We start from the raw sequence: 18,810 nt of genomic DNA, 5'->3' as shown, positions 1-18,810 counted from the left end.
TCGCAGCCACTGCTCTGCTATGAACCCCTGCCCCTGCCCGTGTCTCTCTCCAACTACCACTGCAGAGGTGGCAGCTCGAGCCCATGAGGTCCCAGCATGCATTGCTCCATCTTGATGCAAGCAGCCAAGTCTCAGGCCCTTCAATCCCGACAGGTCATGGCTTTGTATTAAATATAAGGGCAGCCACGCTAAATACAATTAGCTGTGTCCCGTGCATAGGTCACCACTCCACAACGGAGCACAGACCCCCCCCCCCCCACGATGTCACTATTCTTCCTCATCAGGATTGCCCTTCGACCTCCCCGCACCTTACACCAGGCTGCGAGGGCCCAAGCCCATACTGCATCACTGAAGGAGTGGAGGCGGCTCAGCACCTGCAGGAATGGGCCTTCATAAGGGATGTTGCCAAGCCAGGCGCATATCGTATTGGGAGCTCTAGGGTTAGGACCAACATGGGCTGTGCCCGTTCCCTGAGGATACCGCATACATGGCTGGCAGGAACGCAAGAGGACAGCATGCGCTCCCAATGCCTCTAGTGCTACAGGAACCCTAGGTCAGGGCAGTCTCTGCAGGGGGCTGGAGTCCCAGCCTCCCTGTGCGGTATCAAGGAGTTACTCCCCCAGCTGGTGTCACTCACGTGGTCTGAAGGAGCTCGGGGTTGGGCACGCACTGCAGACGGTGGGAGAGGAGCTGGAAGGCACTGCTCTGAGGCAGAAGCATCAGCAGCCCGTAGAGAGCCTTGATCAGGTAGGGGTTATTCTTCACATCCAGCAGCTGCAAGCGCAGATCTGTGGCCAGAATAGACAGGCAATCAATGGAGGTGAAAACAATCCGTCCATCTGGCAGCCAGATCCCCCCACCAAACCCTCTGCATGGGTTCAGAGAGAGATCTGGGTCGTTCTTTACAAACCACCCCAAACTTCTCCCAGCTGGCCCAGAAAAGCACCTCCTGGGTGCCATGCACTCATCTGCTTTCAGAGGGCCTGGCAAGCACAACCCCGCAAGGTCCCATTATTTTCTACCCCAAAGATTGCTTTCATGTATCATTGCTTCCAACACCCAGGGGTGATGGGCGGGAGTCCCCTTCCAACACCTCTAATGCCACGGCAACTTCGGTCAGAGGCTTTGTGCGCTACCCACCCTCCCCCACTGCTAAGCATGTGCTTCCAGAAGCAGTACACCTGATCTGAGTCAGGAAGACATGCTCCTTTCTAGGTCACTGGGCTGGCACAATGGCACCCCTCTAATCCACTGCTTTTGTCCCTGACCTGCAGGCCTGCCACCTTCCCCAGCTCCTGCTGCAGTGTCTCTGCATGGATGTGATGGCATTTCTCAGGCACAGCCTGAATTTGGATTCCTGCACCAACTGCAGAACGAGTCCTGCCACAGCCCTGCCAATGAACCCAGGCCAAGGATGGGGGTCTGCAGCTCACAGACCCCTCTCCTTTTTGCTTTGGGAAGCAAAATCTACCAGAGTCAGTTGATTGGATGGTTTCCCTTTGCCATTTCCTTTCTAGGCCACCCCTTGCTGCACATCCCTTCACCACCTTGCAAACAGGTTGCTCACAAAATATCCAGTTTAAGATGTAGTTCTACATTGCAAAGCAGCTCTTTTCTATTCCACAGATTTACTCCTTGCTGTATTCAGTCAGAATCATAGAATATCAGGGTTGGAAGGGACCTCAGGAGGTCATCTAGTCCAATCCCCTCCTCAAAGCAGCACCAACCCCAACTAAATCATCCCAGACAGGCCTTTGTGAAGCCGGGCCTTAAAAACCTCTAAGGATGGAGATTCCACCACCTCCCTAGGTAACGCATTCCTGTGCTTCACCACCCTCCTAGTGAAAAATGTTTCCTAATATCCAACCTAGACCTCCCCCACTGCAACTTGAGACCATTGCTTCTTGTTCTGTCATCTGCCACCACTGAGAACAGCCTAGCTCCTTCCTCTTTGGAACCCCCCTTCAGGTAGTTGAAGGCTGCTATCAAATCCTCCCTCACTTTTCTCTTCTGCAGACTAAATAACCCCAGTTCCCTCAGCCTCTCCTCATAAGTCATGTGCTCCAGCCCCCCTAATCATTTTCATTGCTCTCTGCTGGACTCTCTAATTTGTTCACATCACTTCTGTAGTGAAGGGACCAAAACTGAATGCAATACTCCAGGTGTGGCCTCACCTGAAAGGAAGCATGCTGAGGAGAAAACTGGAGGCAGCGAAAGAGGCAGAAAAAACCCAAGAGGCTGCCCACAGGAGAGCTATGGAGGCAAGGGAAAAAGAACTGGAGGAAAAGGAAAAAGAGAGGAAGCATGCACTGGAGACGGAGAAGGCAGAATATACCAACAAACCCTAGAAATCCTTCTCCAGGTACCGCTTCACATCCCAGGAAGTTCCCCACCTACAAGGCAGGCGATGATACCGAGGCCTTCTTAGAAAACTTTGAAAGGGCCTGCCTTGGGTACAGCATCTCTACTGACCAATACATGGTAGAGCTGAGGCTGCAGCTCAGTGGACCCTTAGCTGAGGTGGCAGCTGAAATGCCTAAGGAATACATGAACCAGTATGAACTGTTTAAAACCCAGGCGAGAGTCAGAATGGGGCTAACACCCGAGCATTCCCGTCGGTGGTTCAGAGCCCTAAGGTGGAAACCAGACGTGTCATTTACCCGACATGCCTACCGCATTGTGAAACATTGGGATTCCTGGATATCAGAAGCAAGAGTTAAATCTCCAGAAGAGTTGCCCTTCCTAATGCAAATGGAGCAGCTCTTAGAGGGTGTTCCTGAGGAAATAGAAAGATACATCCTAGATGGGAAGCCCAAAACTGTAATCGAGGCGGGGGAGATTGGAGCCAAATGGGTGGAGGTGGCAGAAAAGAAAAAAAACTAGTAGCAGTTGGGGCGAATATCAGAAGGGGCAAAACGGAACAAAATGGGTGGAGGGAGGAGAGAGGAACAATCCTGGTCGCAGTTGGAGTGGATACCAGAAGGGACAACCTCAGACCACACCCTACTACTGGGGGCAGCCCAAGGCCCCAACTACAGCCCCAAGGAACAGTCCAGACACCTTATCATCCCGCCACACCGTTCTCCAGCAACCCACCTCGCCCCAGTGACCCGTCAGCGGGACAATGTTTTAAATGTAATGAGCCAGGGCATGTAAAGGCCAACTGCCCCAAGAACCCCAACAGATTACACTGGAATGTTCATTGCACTGGAATCACACCAGAGGTCCTCAGGCCCAAATGCCTCCCAGATACCCTCAGAGCGGAGGGAAACTGTGAGTGTGGGCAGGAAGAAGGTAACCATGTGGCGGGACACCGGAGCACAACTGAGGGCTATCCATGCTTCCTTAGTGGACCCCAATTTAATCGACCCAGAGATCCAAGTGATGATTCAACCCTTCAAGTCAAACTCTTTTGACTTGCCTACAGCCAAGTTGCTGGTCTAGTACACGGGCTGGTCAGGAACGTGGACTTTTGCAGTCTATGATGATTATCCCATCCCCATGCTGTTGGGGGAAGACTTGGCCAATCATGTGGGAATCGTCACCTGGAGCCAGGCTAAGCAAGCTGTCACACCTAGCTCTATTCTGGAAACTTCTACCAGGACCCGGTCAGAGGTAATGGAACCGGACCCCATGCCAACGTCAGCAACAGCAGTAGTGGATCCAGTCCCAGAGACCCAGACAGAGTCAGTCCCAGAACCAGAACCGGCGGAACAACCAGCACCAGACCCATTGCCAGCACTGAATCCAGTGCTTGCAACCCCAACACCAGAGGGCCCCACCGAACCTGCACCAATAGATAACCCTACACAAGAGGCTCAGCAGGAGCCTGAACCCCAACATAGTGCACCAGCAGAGAGCAGTTCACAGTCAACAGAAACAGCCCTACCACCTGCATCGCTTCCAGAGGGACCAAGCATAGGTCCACAATCCAATGAGGAACTGATGTCTCCAGCATCAAGGGAATGGTTCCAGGCCGATCAGGAAGCAGATGAAAGCCTCCAGAGAGCTTGGATAGCGGCACGGAGCAACCCACCACCTCTCAGCTCTTCTAATCGATCCAGGTTTGTTGTAGAAAGAGGACTTTTATACAAGGAAACTCTTTCTGATGGACACCAGGAAGACTGGGATCCTCAGAGACAGTTGGTAGTTCCAACTAAGTACCGGGTAAAGCTCTTGAGCTTAGCCCACGATCATCCTAGTGGCCACGCTGGGGTGAACAGGACCAAAGACCATTTGGGGAGGTCATTCCACTGGGAAGGAATGGGCAAGGATGTTTCTACCTATGTCCAACCTTGTGAGGTATGCCAAAGAGTGGGAAAACCCCAAGACCAGGTCAAAGCCCCTCTCCAGCCACTCCCCACCATTGAGGTTCCATTTTAGCGAGTAGCTGTGGATATTCTGGGTCCTTTTCCGAAAAAGACACCCAAAGAAAAGCAGTACATATGAACTTTCATGGATTTTGCCATCCGATGGCCGGAAGCAGGAGCTCTAAGCAACACCAGGGCTAAAAGTGTGTGCCAGGCACTAACAGACATTTTTGCCAGGGTAGGTTGGTCCTCCGACATCCTCACAGATGCAGGAACTAATTTCCTGGCAGGAACTATGGAAAGCCTTTGGGAAGCTCATGGGGTAAATCACTTGGTTGCCACCCCTCACCACCATCAAACAAATAGCATGGTGGAGAAATTTAATGGAACTTTGGGGGCCATGATACGTAAATTCATAAATGAACACTCCAATGATTGGGACCTAGTGTTGCAGCAGTTGCTCTTTGCCTACAGAGCTGTACCACATCCCAGTTTAGGGTTTTAACCATTTGACTTTGTATACGGCCGCGAGGTTAAGGGGCCATTACAGTTGGTGAAGCAGCAATGGGAGGGATTTACATCTTCTCCAGGAACTAACATTCTGGACTTTGTAACCAACCTACAAATCTCCTTCAGAACCTCTTTAGCCCTTGCTAAAGAAAACCTAGAGAATGCTCAAAAAGAGCAAAAAGCCTGGTATGATAAACATACCAGAGAGTGTTCCTTCAAAAGTAGGGGACCAGGTCATGGTCTTAAAGGCGCTCCAGGCACATAAAATGGAAGCGTTGTGGGAAGGGCCATTCACAGTCCAAGAGCACCTGGGAGCTGTTAATTCCCCACCTCCAACCAAAAGCCTAAGGTGTACCATATTAATTCTCTAAAGCCCTTTTATTCCAGAGAATTAAAGGTTTGTCAGTTTACAGCCCAGGGAGGAGATGACACTGAGTGGCCTGAAGAGGTGTCTACTACGAAGGGAAAAGTGCTGGTGGCGTGGAAGAGGTGAACCTCTCCATGACCCTTAGGCATATGCAGTGACAGCAGATCCAGGAGCTCTGCACTAGCTACACGCAGACGTTCTTAGCCACCCCAGGACTGACTGAACGGGCATACCACTCCATTGACACAGGCAATGCTCACCCAATTAAAGTCCAACCTTAGCAGGTGTCTCCTCAAGCTAAAACTGCTACAGAATGGGAGATCCAGGATATGCTACAGGTGGGTGTAATCCGCCCCTCCCGCAGTGCATGGGCAGCTCCAGGGGTTCTAATTCCCAAACCAGATAGGGAGATACGTTTTGGCGTGGACATTCATAAGCTAAATGCTGTAACTCGCCCAGACAACTATCCAATGCCACGCACAGATGAACTATTGGAGAAACTGGAACGGGCCCAGTTCATCTCTACCTTGGACTTAACCAAGGGGTACTGGCAGGTACCGCTAGATGAATCCGCCAAGGAAAGGTCAGTCTTCACCACACATCGGGCTGTATGAATTTAATGTACTCCCTTTTGGACTGTGAAATGCCCCCGCCACCTTCCAAAGACTTGTAGATGATCTTCTAGCAGGATTAGGAGAATATGCAGTCGCCTACCTTGATGATGTGGCCATATTTTCAGATTCCTGGGCAGAACACCTGGAACATCTACAAAAAGTCTTCGAGCGCATAAGAGAGGCAGGTCTAACTGTTAAGGCTAAGAAGTGTCAAATGGGCCTAAACAGAGTGACTTACCTTGGACACCAGGTTGGTCAAGGAACTATCAACCCCCTAACAGGCCAAAGTGGATGCTATCCAAAAGTGGCCTGTCCCAAAGTCAAAGAAACAGGTCCAATCCTTCTTAGGCTTGGCTGGTTATTACAGGTGATTTGTATCGCAATACAGCCAAATCGCCACCCCACTGAAAGACCTAACCAAAAAGAAACAGCCAAATGCCGTTCAGTGGACCGAAGAGTGTCAGAAGGCCTTTAACCAGCTTAAAGCGACACTCATGTCTGACCCTGTGCTAAGGGCCCCAGACTTTGACAAACCGTTCCTAGTAACCACAGATGCGTCCGAGCATGGTGTGGGAGCCGTTTTAATGCAGGAAGGACCGGATCAAGAATTCCATCCTGTCATGTTTCTCAGCAAGAAGCTGTCTGAGAGGGAAAGCAACTGGTCAGTCAGTGAAAAGGAATGTTATGCCATTGTCTACGCTCTGGAAAAGCTACGCCCATACATTTGGGGACGGCGTTTCCACCTGCAAACCGACCATGCTGTGCTACAGTGGCTTCATACCGCCATGGGAAATAACAAAAGACTTATTCGGTGGAGTTTAGCTCTCCAAGATTTTGATTTCGACATCCAACACATCTCAGGAACGTCTAACAAAGTGGCTGATGCACTCTCCTGAGAAAGTTTCCCAGAATCAACTGGTTAAAATTGTCCTTGAGATGTGGAAAATATGGTTAGTCTTTATACAGTTAGTAGTATATTTAGAGGTGCATGTGTCTTATTAATTCTGTTTTCTCCTAGAGCTCCAAGAAGAAATCACAGCCAGTGTTTCACCCTATCTGTGATTTGGGGGGCGTGTCATAAATATAAAGGGAAGGGTAACCACCTTTCTGTATACAGGACTATAAAATTCCTCCTGGCCAGAGACAAAACCCTTTCACCTGTAAAGGGTGAAGAAGTTAGGATAACCTCACTGGCACCTGACCAAAATGACCAATGAGGAGACAAGATACTTTCAAAGCTGGAGGGGGGGGAACAAAGGGTCTGTCTCTCTGTGAGATGGTTTTGCTGGGAACAGATCAGGAACGCTCTTCAGAACTCCTGTAAAAAGTTAGTAAGCAATCTAGCTAGAAACATGTTAGATTTTCTTTTGTTTAAATGGCTGGTAAAATAGCTGTGCTGAATGGAATGTATATTCCTGTTTTTGTGTCTTTTTGTACCTTAAGGTTTTGCCGAGAGGGATTCTCTATGTTTTGAATCTGATTACCCTGTAAGGCAGTTATCCTGATTTTACAGAGGTGATTCTTTTACTTTTTCTTTAATGATCCCTTTGCTTTTTCATTGTTCTTAAGATCCAAGGGTTTGGGTCTGTGTTCACCTATGCAAATTGGTGAGGATTTTTATCAAGCCTTCCCCAGGAAAGGGGGTGTAGGGCTTAGGGGGATATTTTGGGGGGAAGACGTCTCCAAGTGGGCTCTTTCCCTGTTCTTTGTTTAACACGCTTGGTGGTGGCAGCATAGGGTTCAAGGACAAGGCAAAGTTTGTACCTTGGGGAAGTTTTTAACATAAGCTAGTAAGAATAAGCTTAGGGGGTCTTTCATGCAGGTCCCCACATCTGTACCCTAGAGTTCAGAGTGGGGAAGGAACCTTGACACTGGTGCCGAATAGAGGGGAATAATCACTTCCCTCGATCTGCCGGCAATGCTCCTACTAATACAGCCCAATATGCCGTTGGCTTTCTTGGTAACAAGGGCACGCTGCTGACTCATATCCAGCTTCTTGTCCACTGTGATCCCCAGGTCCTTTTCTGCAGAACTGCCGCTTAGCCAGTCGGTCCCCAGCCTATAGCAGTGCATGGGATTCTTCCGTGTTTAGAATGGTTTAGTCATCTCACAACAGAGTTAAACTGGTTTCTACCTTCTAGCCCTGCAGAGCCAACACAGCCAAGAGAAGGAAGATGGATTCAATTCCTTGTTCAATCAAAAACAGAATGTAGTTAACAATTCCAACCACAGAATCAAATCCCACCTCCAGGTGCACAGGTGACAGGAAGGTAAGTTTGCAGCCATGTATGAGGCACCAGACTAAGGGCTTGTCTATCCTTCAGATATGCTGTGAATTTAAAGGTGCAATAGCTGTTCCAGAATAACTGCATGTGTAGAGAAGCTCTAAGCACTTAGCTTGACTCTCAGATTCCAGCCAAGATTGCAGCTCCAGCAATTAGGAAAAGCCATCTTTCTTATACACTGAGCATGTCTGATTTGATCCGGAGGCAGTGAGACACCACAGACATGGTACTGCATGATGCCATTTGCAGAAGTGCTTTTCTGAATAGCATGGCACCATGAATTTCCCAGAAGAGGAACAGCACACACACGTGTCGAAATCAAGCAACCCCTGCAGGGATTACAACTGCCACCACCTGCATTAGAAAAAATTGAGTGCAGAAATCCTGCAGAGGGCTAGGTGGCTTGTGCCATCAACACAGATTCTTTTGGAATGGAAGAAACGCCTCCAGGCCTACCCCAAAGCCTCGCCAGCTGTGAACATGGCACAGCCCTTCCTAGTTACTGCATAGCACAAGCTACAAGACACAGACAGAGCAGCAGCGGAGTGAAGAAGAAACCAGCACTTCGATTCTTCAACAACAACAAGAATGTGAGCAGCATTTCTGAGTGCCACGCTGTGCTGCAGTGACTCAAGAGCCAGAGTACCAACCTCTGGGCAGAGTCCTGGGATGTGGCCCCACCCCCGTCGGCGGGGAGTTCTAGTCTTAGATTTCACCAACCACTTGTCACGTTCATACTCCTCGGGCACTATAACTGTCTCATCAGGGAGACGCAGACAGCCCCTTGGGCACTCCGATCTGTCCTGACACCTAGGCAAGCCTGCCTTTGCCATAGATGGCCCCTTACACCAGGATCACAGCAATATTCAGATTACTCCCAGGTCCAAAGGACCAGCCACTGACCCCAGCTCAATTGCACCTTACATCTCACACAAAGACAACACTGTAGCCAGTCCTATAACAAACTCTCTAAAGATGTACTAACTAAGAAACAGAAAGAAGAGTTATTGACAAGGTTAAAGCAGGCTACCATACACACCAATGAGTTCCAATCTTAAGTTTCAAAATGAAACAGATGCTTCTATACGAAGGAAATGCTACTTGTCCTTTAGGGATGACCCAGACTAAGCACAGGGGATCTTCTGCTTATGCCTGGTAATCCTTGCGCCCCCGGAGTCCAAGCAGCATAAAGACACCTTTCCTCCTCGACAGGGGTTTTTATTCCCTTCCCCCTTTCTGCTCAGAGCTGCAAACTCAACTGATGAGTCATGCAAGCGAATTCCTCCCATCTTCACGGGGCTGGGGAAAGTAAACCGAGTCTTTTGCCCTCTTTAAGGTTCTGCACTAGTCCCCCTGGTGTCGCTGGGCAGGAGCTAACATCTTTTGCTGGAGACCAGCACGCCACACTTGTTCGTGGCTCTCCCCGTCTGGTGAGCTACAGTCACAGACGCTTACAATGCACACGCACACACATTACCTTGCAGTATGGGATACGGATGCTAGAAGTGAGATTAACGGAGGCAGCAATTTACAATCATTCCATAAACACTAAAACATACTTAGAATTCCAGCACTTATTTCAACAACACTAACACACAAGCGAGCCAGACCGGTCACAGCTCTGTATTTGTCATTGTTCAGTTGAGACATGGGGACCTGGGCATGAGCCAGCACCTGCCCTGCCAGCATTACAATGAGCACCACCCATGGCCAATTCTGATTGGTTTTCCTGTCACTAACCTTTTTCTGACCTACAGATCCAGCTACCGGCAGGAAGAGAGTTGGATCTGAAGAGCAATCCTTACTCATGAGTGTGAATGCGAGTTGGAGACCTGCTGCCCACTGTATTTCTTGCACGTCACTCCCTGCAGTATATCTATGCTAGTCGTAGTCCTGGCTCCCCTGCTGAACTGGCCATATCACTGCCCTTCCAGGCCCCTGCTTCCCCATTGGTAAAATGATGAGGACACAGACCCACCTTTGTAAAGTGCTTTGAGATCTCTGCATGGGAAGCCCTTCCAATCATCTCTCCCCACCCACCTACTCTGTTAATGAACCTCCCTCCCGAAAGGGGTCAGAGCTATGGCACTAACATTTCTGTGTCTGCCTCATGGAAATGGACTCTCCCTGTCCAGCCCTGCCAGTTCCCCGCAGTGCTCATGTGCAGGCTCTCAGAGCTCTTGGAAAACTGCTCTTGGAGAGAGACCCACGGGACGGATGGCTGGAGAGTCCCTCCCCTCCCAGCCCAGGGCCAGGCATTTCCCACCTGATGTTAGCTGGTTCCCCAGCAGTACATCTGAGCTGACATCTCAGGGGCAGGCAGCCACCTGGTGACCCCAAAGCTCAGGCAACATCAGCAAGGCTCACTGTAGGGGGAGGGCGTACAGAAGTGCATGTACTTTCCACCTTTAATTTAACCCATTCCCATCTCAGTTACTCTGCCCAGTTACCAGAGAACCAACCAAGACCACCTCTTCCCCCTCCTCACTCTATGCCAGCCCTGCAGTCCTGGGCTTGTAGCATTACAGGAATTTCCATGGTAACAGGCTGGGATGCAGCAAGATTTCAGAACAAAGACTGTGAGAGACAGGGATAAAGGAGGAGATGGACCCAGAGGCTCCGGCAGGAGATCATCTTGAAGGCCACCCAACACTGGGACAGGTATATTGGCAATAAGAAGAAAGCCAAGGAAAGTGTCGGCCCTTTTCTGAATGAGGGAGGCAACCTAGTGACAGAGGATGTGGAAAAAGCTAATGTACTCAATGCTTTCTTGGCCTCTGTCTTCACGAACAAGGTCAGCTCCCAGACTACTGCACTGGGCAGCACAGCATGGGGAGAAGGTGACCAGCCCTCTGTGAAGGAAGAAGTGGTTTGGGACTATTTAGAAAAGCTGGACGGGCACAAGTCCATGGGGCCGGATGCGTTGCATCCGAGAGTGCTAAAGGAATTGGCAGATGTGATTGCAGAGCCATTGGCCATTATCTTTGAAAACTCATGGCGATCGGGGGAAGTCCCGGAAGACTGGAAAAAGGCTAATGTAGTGCCAATCTTTAAAAAAGGGAAGGAGGAGGATCCTGGGAACTACAGGCCGTCAGCCTCACCTCAGTCCCCGGAAAAACCATGGAGCATGTCCTCAAGGAATCAATTCTGAAGCACTTAGACGAGAGGAAAGGGATCAGGAACAGTCAGCATGGATTCACCAAGGGAAAGTCATGCCTGACTAATCTAATTGCCTTCTATGATGAGATAACTGGCTCTGTGGATGAGGGGAAAGCAGTGGACGTGTTATTCCTTGACTTTAGCAAAGCTTTTGACACGGTCTCCCACAGTATTCTTGTCAGCAAGTTAAAGAAATATGGGCTGGATGGATGCACTACAAGGTGGGTAGAAAGTTGGCTAGATTGTCGGGATCAACGGGTAATGATCAATGGCTCCATGTCTAGTTGGCAGCCGGTATCTAGCGGAGTGCCCAAAGGGTTGGTCCTGGGGCCGGTTTTGTTCAATATCTTCATTAATGATCTGGAGGATGGTGCGGATTGCACTCTCAGCAAGTTTGCGGATGACACTAAACTGGAGGAGTGGTAGATACGCTGGAGGGTAGGGATAGGATATAGAGGGACCTAGACAAATTGGAGGACTGAGCCAAAAGAAATCTGATGAGGTTCAACAAGGACAAGTGCAGAGTCCTGCACTTAGGACGGAAGAATCCAATGCACCGCTACAGACTAGGGACCAAATGGCTAGGCAGCAGTTCTGCAGAGAAGGACCTAGGGGTTACAGTGGACGAGAAGCTGGATATGAGTCAACAGTGTGCCCTTGTTGCCAAGAAGGCCAATGGCATTTTGGGATGTATAAGTAGGGGCATTGCCAGCAGATCGAGGGACGATTGTTCCCCCTTTATTCGACACTGGTGAGGCCTCGTCTGGAGTACTGTGTCCAGTTTTGGGCCCCACACTACAAGAAGGATGTGGATAAATTGGAGAGAGTCCAGCGAAGGGCAACAAAAATGATTAGGGGTCTGGAACACATGACTTATGAGGAGAGGCTGAGCGAACTGGGATTGTTTAATCTACGGAAGAGAAGAATGAGGGGGGATTTGATAGCTGCTTTTAACTACCTGAAAGGTGGATCCAAAGAGGATGGATCTAGACTATTCTCAGTGATAGCAGATGACAGGACAAGGAGTAATGGTCTGAAGTTGCAGTGGGGGAGATTTAGGTTGGATATTAGGAAAAACTTCCACTCGGAGGGTGGTGAAACACTGGAATGCGTTACCTAGGGAAGTGGTGGAATCCCCTTCCTTAGAAGTTTTTAAGGTCAGGCTTGACAAAGCCCTGCCTGGGATGATTTAGTTGGGATTGGTCCTGCTCTGGGTAGGGGGTTGGACTAGGTGGTCTCCAGAGGTCCCTTCCAACTCTGTTTTTCTATGATTCTATGATAGGTATTCCCAGATTAGGGAGTGCTAGGTAGTTTAGGGTTTTAGCGTGGATGGGGAAGGTGAAGCTGCACAGAAATCTGTATTTCACTTCCTGGGCCTGTGGCTGGGTGCAGCAATGGTGTACGTGTGGCCTGCTGAACTCCCAGGGGCCTGAAGGGAGGTGTATTCAGCTGTGGCGCCCGACCCTGGCTGTTCAATGGAGCTGGTAAAAAGCATCCATGTCCCAAGAACACCAAACTCTGCTGTGGAGAGCCAGCAACTTCGCCTCATTTGCACCCTCTCATCATGTAGCACCACGAGCCAGTAGTCGCACTAGGGACAAGAAATGGAGCTTAAAGTTTGACTCCATTCGCTGCTCAAGGAGAGAAGTGGGCAGGAGAACAAGCTCAAAGCAATCACTACCCACAGAACAGGGCACCCAACCAGGTGCCAGCTGTGATGAGGTGGTCGGGGGGACCTCAGCCCAGCTCATTTTAAGGCACTCTCCTGGTGCACGACAGCTCCGTGCAATGAATCTGCACGCACTGCTTGAGAGAGAAGCAGATGCACTGTGCTACCAACCCTTGTAAGGTGTAGCCCGAGATGCTAGGAACTGGGTCAAGCTAGGCCCTTTGGGACATGTTTCCTTCTCTCCCATCTCACACCACAAGCATAGCTACATCAGGCAGTCCTGCCTCTTGGCTCTGAGCACCTAAGGAAAGTGCCTGTCACAAATCACATGTTCCTCACTCTGCAGATCCTGCTGGCCTGTCCCACTGATCTAGGCGGAACTGGACCAATGGCAGAGGCAGCTGAAATCAGAGGGCCACTCATGCTGCTGCACGACTTGAGCGATGGAGCAGAGCAGCGGGGTACGAGTCGGCCGGGGTAAGCATTCCAAGCGAGTGCTCCAAAAGCAGGGAAGGCCTATGGCTGGGGGCTCCCACTCACCCCGGATGGATGAGCATGCCCTGGTCAAGTTTCCATCTGCAGTTACTGTGTGAAGTGTCACAAGATTTAACATGGTCAAGAGCCTGTCTCCTACATGGCACTGGGATCGTGTGATAGCACCACCCAGAATCGGGACAGGGATCCTCCAAATCGACAGCCACTGCTGCTTGAGACACATGAACACCAGGACATGGAGAAGGCACCGACAGCTCAACTCCTGTGCCCCACAGGGCGTCGGTAACTGCAGCTTGGTACAGGCCCCTTGCCCATCACCCAATTCACTGTCCTCTCCCCCCAAACTTACCACCACTGAAGTTTGCCACACAGGCTCTCTGGTCCCTTTACGCTGCCCGCCACCCTTCCTGAGCAGCTGCTGCTGGGTGTGTCAGGAGCGTGGTCACAGCTCCAGCATTGCAGTGTTGCCAATTCAGGTGGCATCCAAGGTTCCACTCAGAGTCCCAGCTCCTGGAGTCATGATTATGCAAGACTCAGTTTTTAATTAAAAGAAAAAAGTTTCTAGCCTCATGGTTGCAGAGAAAAGCTTGACCATGAGTCTCATGTGCACCTGACCAGCTCGGACCACAAAAGGAAGGACCACGCCCAAACTACCTGCTTTTACATGTCATGATTTTAAGCCAATCTCATGATCTTTGGGGGCCTGACTCCTGATCTGTGTATGTTGGGGGTTGGCGATACCATATGTGTACATGCTCTGGGACATGGTCATCATCTCTAGAGCAGAGCTGGACTAAAGCCCATCATGCCACCGCTACAGCCCCACCCCTCACTCAGCAGCAGCTGCATGGGGTCTCCTTACCGACTACTGGAGCAGCAGAAGCTTCTGGGCATCCTTCCCATTAGGAGCAGTACCGAGCACCCCCCCACTCTCACCTGAGCAGCCAAGTGTATCTGATGAGGGGGGACAAGGGCAGGTCTGCTGCACTCTTCTCCTGCCATATATGAAGTCCTCTTCTGGGGTGGGGTTAGTGGGACTGCTCTCAGAGCAGTAGGCCTTGGAGTTGGCACCCCACTGAGAAGTATGGAACAGTTCATCCTTCTCTGAGCAGTTCTTTCAGGCTCTCTGCAGACGCACGCAGACGTTGCTGCATTGGTTACACTCAGGCCACATTTTCAAGCTTTTCTTCCCACTCATGAGGGCTAGAAACTGTCTTGGTTTTTAAATAAAAGCGGAGATTCCAGTGTACCCACATGACTCCAGCAGCTGAGGTCCCAAGCAGGAATGTGTAATACTGTGCCTTGGTCCAGCTTGAATTTCAGATAGGTACTCTGCGAAGCTCAGCCCTCGCTCTGCATCCACTGTGACAGCTGTTTTCTGCAGTGAGTAACTTTGTCCATCACTTCAGGGGCTTCCCATCCTAGTGAGGCTGTTACATGTTGTGCCTTGCAGCCACATCCCCTTGTGCTGAGATCACAACACAACTTGGAAGTTAAGCAGTGTCAGGTTTGTCCAAGGGCTGCAGAAAGCAGTTGGGGTAACTCAGCAGCCTTCTGCTCTCTGGGTCTCTTAGACAGGAGGGGCAAAAGAAATCTGCTGGCTGAACCAGTCCATCTGACTGGAAGAGACAGTTACCTGTTTCCGTAACTGGTGTTCTTTGGGATGTGTTGCTCATGTCCATTCCATGACCTCCTTCCCCAATGTCTGAGTTTCTGGCAAGAATGAACGGGGGGAGGGAGGGAAGAGAGCTGGCAGTGCCCCTTATTCCATGGCATTCGTGTGCCGCTCCAGAGGGCACCAGAGCTGGTCCCCTACGGATACCACTGAGGGAAAAACTTCCAGCACCGGTGCATGTGGTGAGCGCACACACCTACAATGGAATGGACATAAGCAGCACATCTCGAAGAACGCCAGCTATTTGCTTTCCTCTGATCACACTCGGCCCCATTGATCAGGATGACTACACAATTCCTAGAGTCGTATCTTTCCTTTATTCTATTAATGCTCGTTTCCTTGACAACACTTGTCAATCAGTCTGCGTGTGGATTTTAGAGCCCTTTAAAATATTGCTCAAACCAGAAATTTTGGTCTCTGAGCAAAACTTCTCCTAGGAGCAGGCGGACAGCAAGAGACACGCATAACTTACATTCTGTGGAAGCTGCTAAAGGTAGGGCTCGAACCCACAGTACACGGGCACAGATGAGGTTCAAGGACCACAGCATGTCTTCTTGAGCCACACAGTTCTCATGACAATATACTACCTGGAAATCCTTTGGCTCTGAACCGAGCCCTAGGCTTGCTGTACATGAACATTTCATTGTCTTTGGCTCAAGCTACTAACATGCCAACCTGGAGTCCATTAACATAACCCTGAATACCTTCACTATAAATCTGCCATCCTCCCCCAAGGAGCAGTGGGGACCACGCACTAGCCAAACTCAATCCTGCGTGGCTGAGATCAGTTTGGAGATAATCAGAGTAATAGTCTGAGCCCCAGGTGTGCACAAAACACAAAAACCAGGTGATTTCAGTAACATGATTTTTGGGGAGGGTGGGGGTGGATCCCAGGAACCCCTTGCTTAGATGACTCCAAATTTGGACCATTAACCTTACCCCACGTTCCCACAAGGCACAGCAAAGTTTGAGACTACCTGTGTCAGCAAGTGGATTTGGAGCACTTAGAAGAGACAAACACAACAGCAGAGCTGCCATTGCACTATAATGTTCTCAATCCCTCCATCCATGTACCTTCGCGCAGAGACAGGTAGCAGCTTTCCCATGCCACTGCCCTGAGCAGCAGCATCACCTATACACAGTCTACGTGCAGAAGCCACGCACGTGAATCTAAGAGGACCCTTTGAAATGGGTCCCCTCTGTTCTTTCCATCTCTTTGTTCAGTGCCAATGCGCTTAGTACTGTTAGCCTGCATTCGGAGCGCCCTCCCTCTGCGCTGCAGCGATCCAGCGTGTCCCTGATGGACTGTTCTACTGGAGGTCTCACACCGCTCACAGCAAAAAGTCTCATAACTTCTGCTCTATTTATTTGTGTAGAACTGCCACTTGTGATGAAGGAGCAGGGAGGGGACATGCCCAGGGAGCCTGAGCAAGCAAACACACTACATGCACCGGGCGCTCCTTCCCCCACACATGTACACATGCTCTGCCACTAGAAAGCAAATTATGGAAGGGCTCCATATGATCCTTACATGTGAAAATTGGACACTCGATGAGCTGCACCAGCTTGTCTACCTCAGTTAGGAAATCCACTGTGACCTCCAGGTCCCCGCTGGACATGTCTGTTAAGGAAATTCCACTGAAAAAGAGGAGCATCCTTGGTCACCGCTGACCACAGTTTAAGTAGCCAGCAGATGAGATGCAGTGCAGATTACCCCCTGCTTCTCTCTTCCATGCGACCAATTACTGCATATCATAGAATCATAGAATATCAGGGTTGGAAGGGACCCCAGAAGGTCATCTAGTCCAACCCCCTGCTCGAAGCAGGACCAATTCCCAGTTAAATCATCCCAGCCAGGGCTTTGTCAAGCCTGACCTTAAAAACCTCTAAGGAAGGAGATTCTACCACCTCCCTAGGTAACGCATTCCAGTGTTTCACCACCCTCTTAGTGAAAAAGTTTTTCCTAATATCCAACCTAAACCTCCCCCACTGCAACTTGAGACCATTACTCCTCGTTCTGTCATCCGCTACCATTGAGAACAGTCTAGAGCCATCCTCTTTGGAACCCCCTTTCAGGTAGTTGAAAGCAGCTATCAAATCCCCCCTCATTCTTCTCTTTTGCAGGCTAAACAATCCCAGCTCCCTCAGCCTCTCCTCATAAGTCATGTGTTCTAGACCCCTAATCATTTTTGTTGCCCTTCGCTGGACTCTCTCCAATTTATCCACATCCTTCTTGTAGTGTGGGGCCCAAAACTGGACACAGTACTCCAGATGAGGCCTCACCATCTCACATGTCTGCTGGGGTGGCACTGCACATCAGAGTCAGGTTTCCAAAACGACGTACAGCTGTGCCCATCACACATGCATCTGCAGAGGCAGATGGGAAATCACTACCCAGCAACCAGTGTGTGCACAGAATTACCAGGCTGGGTGCATGTCAGTGCTGATCTGGAAATCTGACCGAGTCTTTTCCACATATGGGCAGTAAAATATTACTACGTTTGTGTGTGTGTGTGTGTCACACACTCTGTGGCTTATTTGGGTTTCTGCTCTAACAAACCCTCCCTGAGCTCCTACTTCAATGTAACTGCTCCATTCACCACCTATCCACCCATACCAGCAAGCTGCAAACAGCTGGTTCCTTCAGGAAGCTGCACAACAAATGAGAAATGTATTCTGGGGGAGGGGAGGGTGCATGATTAGGCAGTGGCTCAAAGTAGGAGGTTGAAGGAAGCTGTAAGGAGGTGGCCTAGAATTTAAGAGTCTCAGCTCTTTAAACCAAGAGTCTTTCCAAGACCTGAGAGAGTCAGGCTGCCCTTCAAGCCAGCAGTGGGTTTATCACATGTGGGCCACAGAGGTAGCTGCAAGGCGCTCTCCATAAGGAGAGCGAATGTTACCATTAGCACTGTGACACAGCCTCCCCTTGCAGCCAGCGCAGGGCTCTCGCGGCACCAATCCAAAGCATTCCCATCTCCTAAGATGAATTCTAGTGCACAGCAGAGGGGATCATGTAGATCACTATCAAGCCAGTGCTTAGGGAAATGTACTTTGGGAGTTTCATGTTTTGCTGGCACATGGAAATAATCATTATGCTCAACATAAACAATGATGTCAATGGAACTACTGGAGAACCACAGAAAACTGGTCTGGGTCCCGCCAGCAGAGCCCTCAGCTGCTGTCTCTGCCCTGGGCTTGCTAAACAAGGAAGCATTTCTGAGGCTCTGGACGAGCCGGCCAAATAAACCAAGGAATCAAGCGCAGAAACACTCAGCTTAACTAACAGAGGCCAAGGCGAACAGAGAATCTCAGAGGAAGGGTGACAGCTGGATCACACTTGTGCTGAAAACTGAAATAAAGCAGCAGACAGAGCATGAGCCCATAGGCCCCACCTCTACTGCAGGAATGGCCGTGATTAACCCTGGTTCAGATCCAACCAGGACAATGCTTGTTTTCTGTCCGCATGGAGGGAGACACCCCCTCCCCCATGTTATAACACAAATGGACCAACCCCCAAGCTGCCACAGGGTGTTTCTGTGGCACAGCCAACGATCTAAGGACAGATAGGCTGCCCTGGGGATGTGTCGGGGTCTCCACTGCTTAGCGTAAAAACTCTTTAGGGCAGTGACTCTTTATACAACACCTAGCAATAGGTGCTACTGTAATATTAATAGCACATTAGTAGCATTGCAAGCATCAGCACTAGGAACGCAGCGCGCGAGCCACAAG

At 50.1% G+C, this 18,810-nt stretch overlaps 1 protein-coding gene across 9 annotated transcripts in view; it reads right to left on the bottom strand.

Annotated features, from left to right (window-relative positions):
* VAC14 (VAC14 component of PIKFYVE complex) overlaps positions 1 to 18,810 on the bottom strand; it is a 202,426-nt gene that overhangs the window by 10,203 nt on the left and 173,413 nt on the right. For 3 of the 9 annotated variants that reach the window (XM_048816824.2, XM_048816825.2, XM_048816828.2), the window contains 2 exons: positions 16,616 to 16,695; positions 638 to 788 (listed from right to left, as the gene is read on the bottom strand). In XM_048816824.2, coding sequence (XP_048672781.1) covers positions 638 to 788; positions 16,616 to 16,695 — 231 coding nt within the window. Of the gene's footprint in view, positions 1 to 637; positions 789 to 13,761; positions 13,920 to 14,082; positions 15,281 to 16,615; positions 16,696 to 18,810 lie in introns of those variants that run through there. The other 6 variants (XR_007352304.2, XR_007352305.2, XM_075118268.1 and 3 more) reach the window with 6 other exon arrangements.

The sequence above is a fragment of the Caretta caretta genome, chromosome 12 (assembly GCF_965140235.1).
Source record: "Caretta caretta isolate rCarCar2 chromosome 12, rCarCar1.hap1, whole genome shotgun sequence".
NCBI lineage: Eukaryota > Metazoa > Chordata > Testudines > Cheloniidae > Caretta > Caretta caretta.
Note: the sequence above shows the minus strand (reverse complement) of the source record. Positions and strands in the feature narration are given on the sequence as shown.